At 50.2% G+C, this 12332-nt stretch overlaps 1 protein-coding gene across 2 annotated transcripts in view; it reads right to left on the reverse strand.

Annotated features, from left to right (window-relative positions):
* The window catches only part of ST8SIA2 (ST8 alpha-N-acetyl-neuraminide alpha-2,8-sialyltransferase 2), a 76835-nt gene that overhangs the window by 13246 nt on the left and 51257 nt on the right, over positions 1–12332 (reverse strand). For both annotated transcript variants that reach the window (XR_011250135.1, XM_069558679.1), the window contains exons 4-5: positions 10234–10491; positions 6387–6680 (exon numbers count right to left, since the gene is read on the reverse strand). Coding sequence is in view for 1 of the 2 variants with exons in the window: in XM_069558679.1 (XP_069414780.1) it covers positions 6387–6680; positions 10234–10491 (552 nt within the window). In the remaining variant the exon portion in view is untranslated. The remainder of the gene's footprint in view (positions 1–6386; positions 6681–10233; positions 10492–12332) is intronic.

The following is a 12332-nucleotide window of genomic DNA, read 5'->3' on the forward strand; positions in this document are numbered from 1 at the left end:
TTCCCAGTGTCCATAGGAAACCGGACTCACTCTAGATCAGGGGTCCCCAGCCTCTAGGTCATGGACTGGTACCTCCTGTAAGATCAGTGGCAGCCTTAAAGTGCACAATTAATGTAATGTGCTAGAATAAAACCATCCCTTAGCCAGTGAAAAATATTGTCTTCCATGAAATTGGTCCCTGGTGCCGAAAAGGTTGGGCTTCCCAGGTAGTGCTTGGTGAATAACCAGCCTGCCAATGCAGGTAGACATAAGATACGTGGGTTTGATTCCTGGGTCGGGAAGATCCCCTGGAGGAGGGCATAACAACCTACTCCAGTATTCTTGCCTGGAGAATCCCATGGACAGAGGAACCTGGCGGGCTACAGTCCATAAGGTCACACAGAGTCGGACCCGACTGAAGTGACTTAGCATGCACGCACACCAAAAAGGGCTGGGGACTGCTGCTATAGATTCTTTCCCAGAACTCACTGTACACCTGCAGCCTCACAGCCCAAATCAGTGACTCTTTCAAGGCAGGAGCCTTCATTTAATGATTTTTGTGTTTCCCCAGCACAGGCCTGGAACCCTCAAGGTGTCTGTAAGTATTTGCTGAATGAAGAAAAACTGCTGTCATGTTCCTTGGAGACTTCTCTTTCCAAATCCTTTCACCTTTTGAATTTCTTTGCCACTGTGGCCCCTCTCCAGCCTGGTACCCAGAACTGAATGAGGTTCTCTGAGTGGGATTTGGCCAAGCCGTAACTGAACTCTCTGACTGTCAAAGATGTTCTCCATCCATCCATTGCTAAGGACATGTACTGTTAAGATCATGTTATCCCTTTGGGCGACCACACCTCTGCCGATGGTTTGTACTGCCAATCCCCCTGTACCCATACAGTCGTTTGGAACCCAAGTAGAGAGTCTTGAATTCATTCATTCATATGAAATGTCTTCCTCTTAGACTGGCTCATTGTTTCAGCCTGACAAGGGTTTCCGTCATGGCTCAGATGGGAAAGAATTCTCCTGAGATGTGGGAGACCCAAGTTCGATCCCTGGATTGGGAAGATCCCCTGGAGAAGGGAATGGCTACCTACTCCAGTGTTCTTGCCTGGAGATGATTTTCACTGACAGAGGAACCTGGTGGGCTATAGTCCACGGGGTTGCAAAGAGTCGGACATGACTGAGTGACTGACACTTTCACTTCAGCCTGACAAGAGAAATTTGGATTCAATGCTGAGGACCCATGTATTGGGAATTCCCCCAAAGTCACACCACCTGTGAATTTGCTAATCAGACAACTGACGCCTTCAAGTGCGTCTGTGCTGTTGTTTAGTTGCTGGGTCTTGTTTGACTCTTTGCAACCCCGTGGATTGTAGCCCACCAGGCTCCTCTCTGTCCATGGAATTCTCCAGGCAAGAATACCAGAGTGGGTGGGTTTCCATGCCCTCCTCTAGGGGATCTTCCCGACCCAGGGATTGAACCTGCATCTCCTACGTCTCCCACATTGGCAGGCGGATTCTTTACCACTGAACCACCTGGGAAGCCCCTGACTTCATGCAAGTCACAGGTAAAAAAATGGGACAGTTGGCAGGACAGGAGGCTGGTAGTCAATCAGTGACCATGGGGCATCAGTGGTCAACAGACAGAGATCAGTCTGTATGTCAAGGACATGGGAACAGGGTGGCGGTGGGAGGAGCAGAGAACATTAACCTCTATTGTGGATTCTGATCGATCCCCTTCCTGCCCATCTGAGTGAGCTCGGGTGATTCTCTCTCATAGCATTCCTGAACCTGTTTCCTTATGAGTAAAACGGGTCTGGAAACAGACTCTATCTCATGCGTTTGTTTCGAGGTGTGCTGACCTTCCTGTTTGTTCTGCCTGGTGGGGAAGCTGCCCTGTGTCTGGGACAATGGTGCTGTGCATGTGGAGTCTTGATACGCTGCTCCTCACTGCGGTTTGCGAAGACCACTTGTGCAGTGCAGCAGCTCCCAGCCCCCTGAACTCAGAGTGCACCCCAATACAGAAGTGGGTGGATGTGAATCTCTGCTGCACCTGGGACACTGCATTAAAGTGAGCCGTGGCTCAGCACAGGGCTGTGATTCTCACTGGCTGGGTGACCTCATACAAGTCACAAAGCTTGTCTGGGCATCGGGTTCCTCATTTGTAAAACAGAGGCACAGGGTGTCTCAGAGTCAATTCCCACTTGACAGTCCCATCAGCAAGCACGAGGATGCCAATTTCCTCGCACTTGTTATTTCCCACTGCTTTGATAACAGCTATCCTAGTGGGTGTGAAGTGGCAAGGCATTGTGGTTTTCACTTATATTTCCCTAGTGATTAGTGATGTTGAGCACCTTTTCATGTGCTTATTGGTCCCTTGTATATCTTCTTTGGAGAAATGTCTATTCAAATCTTTGGCCATTGTTGAAGTGAGTTGTTTGGTTTTTTTGTTGTTGAGTTATTGGAGGTCTCTATATATTCTGGATGTTAATCCCTTGGTAGATGCATGATTTGCAAATATTTATTCTATGGTTTGTCTTTTAACTCTCTTGATGTATTGTTTTTCTGGCACACACAGAGTTTTAATTTTGACAAAGTCCATTTTTATTTATTGTATTATTGTTGTTGTTGCCTGTTCTTTTCAAGTCATAGTTAGGAAACCATTGCCAAACCCAAGATTATAGAGATTCGTCTATGTTTTTCTGTGATAGTGAATTTCTTCTAAATGAACTGTACACTTTAAAATGGTTAAAATGGGATACTCTCAAAAAACAAAATAACAAATGTTGGTAAGGATGTGGAGAAATCAAACAGCAAATGTTGGTATGAATGTGGAGAAACTGGAACTCTTGTATACTGTTGGTGGGCTGTAAAATGGTGCTGCCACTGTGGAAAACTATAGAGGGTCCTAAAAAAATAAAAAATAGAACCACTGCATAATCCAAGAATTCCATTTCTGAGTGTATATCCAAAAGAACAGAAAGCAGGTTCTCAAAGAGATATTTGCACACTCATCTTCATAGCAACACTATTCCCAAGAGTCAAGAGGTAAAAACAATCTAAATGTCCATTGATGGATGAAAGGGCAAACCAAACATGACATCTGTATACAATAGAATGCTATTCAGCCTGCAAAACTGAGGAAATTCTGACACATGCTGCAACATGGATGGACCCTGAGGACATCACATTAAACAAAACAAGCCAGTCACAAAGAAGACACTCTATTACTTTACTTATGTGAAGTATCTTTTAGGGGAACTAATGGGCTTCCCTGGTGGCTCAGATGGTAAAGAATCTGCCTGCGATGTAGGAGACCCGGGTTCGATCCCTGGGTCGGGAAGATCCCCTAGAGAAGGAAGTGGCTACCCACTCCAATATTCTAGCCTGGAGAATTCCATGGACAGAGGAACCTGGTGGATACAGTTCACAGGGTCACAAAGAGTCAGACACAACGGAGCAACTTACACATATGAGGCATCTAAATTAGCCAAATTTATAGACATTGAAGTAGAATGGTGGTCACCAGAGCTTGGATTTATGAGGAAAAGGGGACTTATGTTTAATGCGTACAGAATTTTGGATTTGAAAGATTAAAAAGTTCTGGAGATCTGTTTCACAACAATCTAATATGCTGGACACTACTGAACTGTACTGAACTTTACAGTAACTGTAAAAATGGTTAAAGTGGTTAAGTTTCATGTGGTGTATATTTTATCATAATAAATAGTGTTTATCCGGTCCCACCTCATAAACAGGGGTGAGACTGGATTAAAAACCTCATAGACTTTTAATAAGGAAATGAGATTATTCTGCAAACTATAGTCCATCTTGGAACTTTGAGGTGAAGAGCTCCTGACAGGTGAATTTGACTTGGTCCATTGTTCTTTAGAAACCTTGATCAAACAGAGCCTAAATGTACTTTCCTTTCTGTGGTTTCACCCTCTGATCCTGATTCTACCTCGTGAGCCTACAGAACAAGTCCACTCCCTCGGCCGGCGGTTGGAGGCAGCTGCTGGGGTCACAGCAGCCGTGCCTGGCTGCCTGTCTCCCCTGTGTCGGCACAGGACACCCTGTACCGATGACGGGACCTTCTGTCACAGCCACTGCTCGCCAGTGGATACAGAGAGAAAGCGGGGCTTGCGAGACAAGCCACCTGGCTGAGCTTGTTACACAACTAAGGGAGTAACCGAGCTGGGATGTGAACCCATGTGTCCCTACCTCCCAAACCCACGGTTCTGATGCTAGGCCAGATCGCCTCTTAGCCAGCTTTCTCCTCAGCCTTCTTCTCTATGACCGCTTGGTCTTTTCTCAGACGCGTTTGTTCTGTGCCCCTTATCAGCCCATGCTTCTTGCAGTAAACACCAGATGAGCTCCCATCAAGACAGAGGCAAGCCCTTCCTCTCAATACAGACACTGTTCATCTTCTCAACGATCCCTCCTGGACACAAACCCTACAAGGCCCAGAGTCCCCACAGAGGGAGGGGGTCCTTGGCAGAAATCAGTCCCAAGCCCCTGGAGCCCTCATCCCCCACCTCCTCCGCTTGCTAAAAGGAGAAGCCCTCCCCATTTGTCTCCTGCAGTATTTCCTCCTGGGAGTTCCTGCAAAGGAAGACGTGGCAATCTCAGGATTAACAGCCTGTTTGTTTAAAGGGTTTATTACTGGCTCTTAATGCTATTTTGACAGGTGAAAGTGAGTCAATTATAGCTGGAAATAGCTCTGGCTGCATCATTTCTTCCAGGTGGTTGCCCATTCCCCAGCCAAGGGACTTTTTCTCTCTTTACCAAAAGGCAGTTCATCTCCTTCCCTTATATCCTCTGACCTCCAAATCACATAAAGACCTCCTTCCAGGAAGAAATGATGTTAAAGGCATGGAGACTGAACTGATGAGTTCGGGATGCTGCAACAGCCCCGCTCTGGGAGGGGATGAGCTGAGCTGAAAGTTGCTCGGTCGTGTCTGGCCCTTTGTGACCTCATGGACTGTAGCCCGCTAGGCTCCTCTGTCCATGGAATTCTCCTGGGAAGAATACTGGAGTGGGTTGCCACTCCCTTCTCCAGGGGATCTTCCCGACCCAGAGATTGAGCCTAGGCCTCCTGCATTGCAGGATGACTCTTTCCTGTCTGAGCCACCAGGGCAGCTCCCTGTAGGGGGGTGAAGTGGGCGCTAAAGGGAGGCTTGACAGGTCAGCCTCCAGGATGAGGGACGTGGCTAGTGAGCCCTGGTCCATGCAAGTATCACTCTGCTCCATCAGCCACGAGTGTCTCTCACTGCGTGTTTCTCTGGGTCTTTCTTGGGGCAATGCATTTCTGTACTGATACCTACTCTAATGAGACCAGTGTGGGTCACAGGCTCAGGTGCCTCGAGGGGTCACCTTTATGAGAATACCATGAGTCCTTTCTGGGCGGTTCAGAGGGCTTCCCAGGTCACACCAAGTGAGGCTAAGGCCCAAGTGAAGATCATCCCTATACCCCTTGGAAACTGTCTTACCACACCAGAGGAAGACTGCGAGCTGCCAGGGGACTGGACGAATCATTATATGCAGGACCCAGATTGGGGGCAGGACTGTGGCGGGGTACATTTGTAACAGACATCTCATACTTAACATGTCTGAGAAAGAGCTCTGTTTCTCAACATGCCAAAACACACACAAACTTCCCCCAAATTCTCCCATCACAGAAAATGACACCATCGACCAAGCATCTGCTCTACCTCTAATCTTGACAAGTCGCCTTGGGTTTTTCTCTTTCTCTTACCCCTTGAGGTCCTTAAACAGAATCCATTGGCAAGTCCTACTGCGTCTACTCCCAAATGGCTTCCCGGGTGGCTCAGACAGCAAAGAATCTGCCTGCAATGCAGGAGACCCAGGCTCTATCCCTGGGTTGGGAAGATGCCCTGGAGAAGGGCATGGCAACCCACTCCAGTATTCTTGCCTGGGAAATCCCACGGACAGAGGAGCCTGGCGGGCTACAGTCTGTGGCTTTCTCAAAAGAGTTGGACATGACTGAGCGACTAACACTTAGATACTACTGCAAATGTTCTAGCAAATCAGGCCACACTGTGGCACATTCACGCCCACCATCCCAGTCTAAACCACGGTAAGTCCCAGCCTGGACTCCTGCAAGAGATTCCTGACAAATAGTCCTGCTTCTGTTCCTGCCCCCTTATGGTTCCTTTCCCGCTCAACAGCAGTTGGAGGGTCATTCTCCACACAGCGCTCTGGGCAAGCAATACCCCTCGGTCAACACCAGCATTCCACATGCTGCCCATCTGCCGACCCACTTCTCCAGGGCACGAGGCTCAGAGAGGCCAGGCAACTTGCCGAAATTAGACAACTAGTGAGTGGGGGCTGCAGACGCAGCTGGGAAAGGAATACGCCCCCCCACCCCTCCCGCACCCCGGGGCCGCTCACCCGCGGACCGCGTGCAGCAGGCGCAGAGAAGGGTATGCAGTCCGCACGTTGACGTGGTGCTTCAAGATGAGCTCGTTGACCCACTCGACCCGCTGCTTGCCACCCCTGGCCATGAAGGCGGGGATCCACAGGATACTGCCGTTGAGGCTGTGCAGCCGCTGCAGCAGCTTCTCCCGCCATGTGGCGTTGACCAAGTCCTCGAAGGCCCGCTGGACGACGGAGGGGTTCATGGTCACCAGGTCGGTCTTGAGCCCCACATCCCGGGCATACTCCTGCACGGGGGCCAGGTTGCACCTGCCGGAGAGAAAGGCGGCAATGAATGATCCTTCGCGGAAAGCTGAGGCACCACTGCGTATCCTTCACTTTATCCATCCTTCACGCTCTTGGCTTCCTCCTCATCCCCAGACAAAGACCCAGGGCATCTTCCTGCACTTCCTGGTCCCTTCTGGCGTTCCTGTTCCTGCTATGAAGAAGATCTCCTGCTACGTATATTTATCGGGTCCTTAGCATACTCGTGGGCTTCCCAGGTGGCTCAGCAGTGGAAGAGTCCTCCTGCCAATGCAGGAGACGCAGGAGACGCGAGTTTGATCCCTGGTTTGGGAAGATCTCCTGGAGGAGGAAATGGCAACCCACTCCAGTATTCTTGTCTGGAGAATCCCACAGACAGAGGGGCCTGGTGGGCTATAGTCCATGGGCTCGCAAAGAGTTAGACACGATTGAGCATGCTCTCTCTCTAGCACATTCATAGAAACTTGCTGGGCCCAGGAGTGGTATAGCGCCTGCCTTCTGGTGCTCAGGATCTTGGAGAAGAGCCCTCAGCCCACATGGTGACCATGTTATAGGCAAGTGTGACCAGCTCACATCAGGTGACAGAGCCTGGGCTCCAAAGACACACTCCTGGGTTCAGAATTCAGCTCTGACACTTTCTACCTGGGCTTCCCAGGTGGCGCTAGTCGTAAAGAACCTGCCTCCTAGGGCAGGAGACGTAAGAGATGCAGGTTCAGTCCCCGGGTCGGGAAGATCCCCTGGAGGAGGAAACGACAACCCACTCTGGTATTTTTGCCTGGAGAATCCTATGGATGGAGGAGCCTGGTGGGCTAGCCTACAGTCCATAAAGTCACCCAGAGTCAGGCACAACTGAAGCGACTTAGTGCGTTCTACCTGTGTGACTCCAGGTAACCTGTTCATCCTCTCTGTGCTTTCTGAGAGCTTCCCCGCTGGCTAAGGAACAGCCACAACAGCTTCTGTGATGGAGAGCACAGCAGGGCCCCCTCCCAGGGATGAAAGCAGTCCCCAGACACCCACAGTACTTAGAAAGCTGCTGGACCACAGGGAGAGCTCAGTACATGTTCAGTTACCAGCATCCTCTCAGGGAGGAGGCGCTTCAGGTGGTCTTCTGGAGGGGGTAACCGTGCGGGAAGTCTAGGAGGATGGAAGAGAAGAAGCCCGTTTGTGGATGAGGCTCCTCAGGAGAGTGTTTCTCCAGCTTGCAAAAGCTGGAGAATCACCTCAGGCACTGGTTAAAAATACAGACTCCCCAGGTCCCTCACCTGGAGATCTGGATTCAGCAGGCGAGTTGAGGAATTGATAGTTATTTTTACAAGCTTTTCAGCTGAGTCTTATAACCGGGCAGCTTAGAAAACATCACACTGTGGCATTTTAGCCCCAGTGAATGTATTCCTGGGGCATAGAGGTGTGGACCTGTGCTGGTACGTATGGGAGGGCTGGTGATCTGGTCTGAGAGGGGCATATTGTGCAGTGGGGGTGAGGCTGGAGAAGCAAGCAGGGTGAGATGGCAAAGGGCCTGTATGTCAGGGGTACTGGCATCTGGCATCAAATGGGGGTGTGTACACAGCCGGGCCGTCTGACTTTTGTCCCTAAAGATCTCACAAGTCTGCCCCACAGACACACAGATCTGCAAGAGCCAAGGAGTCAAGGTCAAAGGACAACCACACGTTGCCCCAAGTGGCTCCCTCTTTTCTAAGTGTGTGTAGACTGCTGTGGATGTGGGTCCCAGAAGAGGCAAAGCAGGCTGTGGCCGAGTCTCTCCAAGTGTGGTCCACGCATCAGCACAAGGGCATTAGTCAGGCCTCACCCCAGCCCTGATGACCCTGCCTCTTGATAAGCTCAGGTGGTTCATATGCTCGTTGAAGTTCAGAGACCACCAGCCCAAATACCCATTTTACAGATGATGAAACTGAGGCCCAGAAAGGGGAGTGACACACTCTGAGTCAAGCGACAAAAGGATAGCAGAGCCAAGACCAGACTCCAGACACCACGCTGCTCATCTCTCTGTGCAAGTGTCCAAAATAAACAAACAAAATGTTGACTAGAACCTGCCGTGGCCTCTGGAAATCTTGGGGTGAGGCTGGGTGGAGCAAAGAAAGATCACCATGAAAATCAAGCCACCTCTGCCCTGGTCCCCAGGAGGTGACTGGACCCTTTGCATCTTTAATATTCTTCCTACCAAGGCCTTCCCTGGTGGCTCAGGTGGTAAACAATCTGCCTGCAATGCAGGAGACCCAGGTTTAATCCCTGGGTTGGGAAGATCCCCTGGAGGAGGGCACGGCAACCCACTCCAGTATTCTTGCCTGGAGAATCCCATGGACAGAAGGGCCTGGCGGGCTACAGTCCATACAGGGTCAAAAAAGAGTCGGACACAACTGAGCGACTAACACTTTCACCTACCCTCACCTCTTCTCTGGCTTCTAATCAGACAAACCTGCCACTTCCCTCCCCGTCTCCCCTCTGTCTCCAATCTTAAGACTCCAGGGCTTTGAAAAAAAGAGACTGAGCCAGTGGGGACACCAGGCACAGACAGAACCAGGCAGAGGACAACAAATTAAAACACGGGAGGTTGCTGGGCTGTGGAGGCTCGTCCATCACAGCGGACACAGGAGTCAGTACACCATCTAGTCCCACGTCCTGAGGTCCAGGGAGCTCTGTGATAAGGCCGCTTCCCAAAGCCGAGGACAAGGCTCTCTTTGCATCAAGACGGTCCCAATAGAAACGTGAGATGCGGTTCCGCCAGGGCTGGGGTGTGTTTGGGATGAAATTCGAGGCTCTGTGTGCCCTGCTTTTGATCAGGGGACAGCAAGGCCTTGTTTCTGAGTCTGTCTGGGTTGGGGTGGGGGGTCAGATGTCAGGGCCAAATGTGTCCCCAGGTGACTGGGAAATGAGAGCTGACACTTTGGAGAGAAGAATGGTCAAGGCTACCTGAGCAATTCTGATGCACAGGGATCTAAGCCACCCAGCCTTGTTGCCCCCTCACTCCCTAGGTTTTGTCTACAGGGTAATAAAGACACTAGCAGAATACACCTTAAAAGAGTTTTATAATCTTGGACCAAAAACTGGCCAAGAGACTATTTTTTTTAACTGACTTTTTGTCCTGGGTTCTATCCAGGGGTCAGCAAAGTTTTCTGTAAAAGGCCAGATATTATTTTAGGCTTGTGGGCTGTATGCTCTCTCTGTTTTGATTCTTCAACTCTGCCCAACTAATCCACTGCCGTGAGAAAGCAGCCATTGAGGATACGAGAATGAATGAGCTTGGCTGTTGTTTCAATAAAACTTTATTGATAAAAACAGGCCGTGGGACAGAGTCTGCCTGCTTCTGTTCTAGATCAGCGATACTCAATCTTGGTTGTACGTCAGAAGCCCTCAGGCTCCCTGGGCTCTGACCCTTCAGATGGATTTAAATGGTCTGGGGCACAGCCTGGACTTTGGGACTTTTCAAGGCTACCCGAGGAATTCTAATGCACAGGGATCTAAGCCACCCAGCCTTGTTTCAGCCTCTTGGGATAACTGGCAGTGCCTGCCACTCTGGATCCAGAGTAGCTATTGCGATTACCTGATGACGAAGCTGTGGGTGTCAATCTCCTGCCCGCAGCCGCTGTTCAGCAAGACCCCAGAGTTGCCCACGATGGCACACGTCCCAAAGTGCTTGTTTTTCAGTGGAGACGTTCTGGGGAGAAGCTCGTAGAGGTTCTGGGACACGTTCATTGTGCTGTCTCGGTCGAAGATGTAATGAATAATGTCTCCAGGTTTCAGGGTCCCCTTGAGGACAGAAATGTCCTTTTCAGCATCCAAGAACTTTAAGATTTGCTTCCTGCAAAAGCCAAACACACATGAGAAAAAAGTCTGCTGTTGCTAACTGCCTTTTGCCCGCCTGGCTTTTCCTCTCCTCCGTCACTCTGCAGAACTGCCGCAGACCCGAACCCAGGTGAAGTGAGAGGTCAGATGCCCTCTGAGAATGGGTTCCAGGCAGAGGCCGGCAAAATGGCCCAGAGGCCCATCTGGTGGCTGTGCTCACACCCCCTTTCTAAGAGACAAGACACCTGCCCTGGGAAATGACGTCTTTAGGACTCAATGCGAGTTCATCACGGAGGGACCTGGAAGGAAGGGTGACCCATCGAGCTGGTTTGTCTAGGAAAGCACGGTCTTAGACTGAAAGCTCTGTGCCCCAGGGGCAAACTGTGTCCCTGAATCTTGGGCAAACCCAGACTGTAGTCATCCTATGTCAGACGCCCTTCTCTGAGCGGGATTCAGGGTCACCATCTGACAAGCAGTCCTGAATTAGGAATAGGAAACCGAGATGACCCCTGTCCCTTCTTCCTCAGAGCCCATTTTCCTCCCTGGCAGCCTTGTTTGGGTGCAGTGGTGGTGTGTCAACACTCCCCCTCGGTGGGCCCGAGAACACGGCCTGAAGCCTGTGCGCTGGTCCTTCCCGGGTTGTGCGCTTTCTGGCCCTCCTCGCCGCTATTAGCTTGGAGTTTGTTGACTGTGATTTGCGAAGCCCAGAGAGGTCTGGTCCCACAGAGCAGCACTGCTCTGTGTTGAAGACAAAACAAGAGGGCATCTCTCTTGGCTCCAGGGTGAGTTCTGGGGGAAAGTTCCAGAATCATCTAGCAAAGCACATAAATGGGATGGGATGCGGTCTGAAAAGGGACTGGAATCCTCTCAGAATCCCCTGGGGAATTTTATCCCAAGAGGCTGGGGATCCTAACTGGAGATTTTGTTGTAAAAACTGTATATGTCCCAAGGGCTTCCCTGGAGGCTCAGATGGTAAAGAGTCCACCTGCAGTGCAGGAGACCTTGGTTCCATCCCTGGGACAGGAAGATGCCCTGGAGAAGGGAATGGTTTCCCTCTCCAGTATTCTTGCCTGGAGAATCCCATGGACAGAGGAGCCTGGCAGGCTATACAGTCCATGGGGTTGCAAAGAGTCAGACATGACTGAGTGACTCACACACACACACATACATTGCCTCAAAGGTTTTTAGAAATGATTCAAGTCATTAGGAGAAGGAAGCCTGGTACCCAGATCAGCTGGAATGAACTTCACTTCCTGTAGCAAGCAAGCCCCATATAGAACAGGTAGGATGAGACTGTTCTTCTTTTCCACCAAGCTCCAGAGGGACAGGACCATCACATTTTGCAAATGTAAGGATTTGCAAGGTTGCTTCCCCATTGAACAGACGGTAGCACTGATCCCTGTCTATGCGCTCTGAGATGGTCACAACCTGTGATGTATCCTGGTGAGGTGCACATTCAATCCTTGAGGAACTATAAAGAATTCAGAAGGTCCAGGTTGACGCCTGAGAAATCCTGATTCTCAGCATGGCCTGGGTCTCAACATGCTTTGAAAGGCTCCACAGGGGACTCTTAGGTGGGTCCAGGTTTGGGAGCTTTTGGCATTGTCCAAGGGTGGCTAGAATGCTTGGCAGGGCATGACGCTCTGTTTCCACTGGTTTTGCCTTATTAATGACCTGAATCTTGTGTTTTCATGCATGGAAAACCACCCTTGATGAATAATTTCTGTCTCCTAATGGAAAACAGAGGCATTGTTTTTATTTACTGAACCTTTACCAAAGATGACGCAATTGACAAACTAATACGGCTTGGAAATTGCTGAAACCTTTGCAATTGCTTACCCCAGAGTATTTAAAAGC

The sequence above is a fragment of the Ovis canadensis genome, chromosome 18 (assembly GCF_042477335.2).
Source record: "Ovis canadensis isolate MfBH-ARS-UI-01 breed Bighorn chromosome 18, ARS-UI_OviCan_v2, whole genome shotgun sequence".
Taxonomy (NCBI): Eukaryota; Metazoa; Chordata; class Mammalia; order Artiodactyla; family Bovidae; genus Ovis; species Ovis canadensis.